At 43.5% G+C, this 1,703-nt stretch overlaps 1 protein-coding gene across 1 annotated transcript; it reads right to left on the reverse strand.

Moving 5' to 3' along the window:
• Window positions 1–81: 81 nt before the first annotated feature.
• On the reverse strand, window positions 82–819 carry LOC109222748 (the record flags this gene model as incomplete). The annotated part of the gene is made up of 3 exons (XM_019387066.1): window positions 534–819; window positions 358–452; window positions 82–170 (listed from the first exon to the last, which is right to left on the reverse strand). Coding segments are annotated over exons 1-3 (470 nt in total), but the record flags the coding sequence as incomplete, so codon positions are not given.
• Between the last annotated feature and the right edge of the window lie 884 nt (window positions 820–1,703).

Below are 1,703 nucleotides of genomic sequence, written 5' to 3' on the forward strand. Positions count from 1 at the left end.
GGGGCGGTCGAGTTAGAATAGAAAAAGAAGAAAGAGAAAAAAAAAGAAAAAAAAATAAAATACAAAGTTAAGTGGACTTACCTGGGCGGGCAAATTAGGCGTGTTTCACCGCGGTCGCGGTGCCCAGAGACAGAATATGTCGAATTTTCCGCCGTCGCGGTCACAGGCTTCTGAATTATTATTATTTTTTATTTTTTAAATTTTTTAAATTTTTTTTACAAGGGGGTTAGTTTCATACACATCAAGTACAACATAAAAGCAAAAGAAAACATGGGTTGGCTCCCACGCAGCGCCTGATTTAACGTCGCGACACGACGCAGGCTCATATCATCACTCCTTATTTGTTTATTGGGGCACCTCCAACGTTATCACCACGCTGTCCGCTTTTTCTTCAGTCATTCCAAGGTAATATTTCAACCTCTGCCCATTTACTGTGAATTTGTTCGTCCCATCTTCAGATTCAATCTCCACAGCTCCACTTGGGAACATTTGTACCACTCTGAACGGTTCTGACCATCAGGACTTTAACTTACCCGGGAACAGCCTCAATCTTGTGTTATATAGCAGCACTAATTCTCCGGGTTTGAAGTTCCGATCCAAGATGTGCTTGTCATGCATCAGTTTCATCCTTTCTTTATATAGTCTAGCACTCTCGAATGCCTGGAACCGGAATTCCTCAAGCTCATGCAACCCATTAACTCTGTTGGTGCCCGCTGTCTCCATGTTTAAGTTCAGCTGCTGCAGTGCCCACAGTGCTTTGTGTTCTAGCTCAACCGGAAGGTGGCATGCCTTTTCAAATACCAACTTGTATGGCGACATACCAATTGGAGTTTTGAAGGCTGTGCGGTATGCCCATAATGCATCATCCAGCTTCCTTGCCCAATCAGTTCTTGTTGCATTCACTGTTTTTGAGAGGACACTTTTGATTTCCCTATTGGACACTTCCACCTGCCCGCTTGTTTGTGGGTGGTACGGTGAGGCTACCTTGTGGCGAACTCCATACTTCTCCAACAGACGTGCAAACGCTCTATTGCAAAAATAGGAGCCACCATCACTGATTATGGCTCCGGGGGGTGCGAAAACGTGTGATGTGAGGAGGCCTTCAGGCCTTATGTTGATATAGTGCTTGGTCCGTAAGGGGCCCCTAGCATGACCGTCTCAGTAGGAGCGATCCCGCTCTAGTCCCCACCGCCGATCAAGTTTCAAATACCTCTTGCCCCCCTAAAACATCGTGCCCGTCTCTTTCGAATCGCCATCGGCATGTTCCGTCAATGGTTCCTGAACTACATACGGCCTGATTCCTGTAAAACCAGGGATATGTAGGCAGCTCAGAAACCAGAGCTCGGTCAAATTCTTTTCAAATCGCCGCTTCCGGTCAAAATTGGCCATCATATCTTTATCCGACAACTCTTTCATCCTTCCCGGGTAAAGAGGGGCAGCTGTTGATACCCAATTTTTCCCTATGTATTTTTGTACCCAAAATACTTCCAAAATAGCATATGTGTGCATATATAAGCACACCCATGAGTTTTGGTATTTTTCATGATTTTTAAACCAATTTATTGCCTGTTTTAATACCACAAAAATCCAAAATTATTCCCAAATTATCATTTTTGGTGAGTAACTTATTTCATTCTCATGTTTACACCAAAATATAAGTAAGGTAATTTTTGCATATTTTTTAGCCCCAATGCATTTCAATT

Source organism: Nicotiana attenuata, unplaced genomic scaffold (genome assembly GCF_001879085.1).
Source record: "Nicotiana attenuata strain UT unplaced genomic scaffold, NIATTr2, whole genome shotgun sequence".
Classification (NCBI taxonomy): Eukaryota; Viridiplantae; Streptophyta; class Magnoliopsida; order Solanales; family Solanaceae; genus Nicotiana; species Nicotiana attenuata.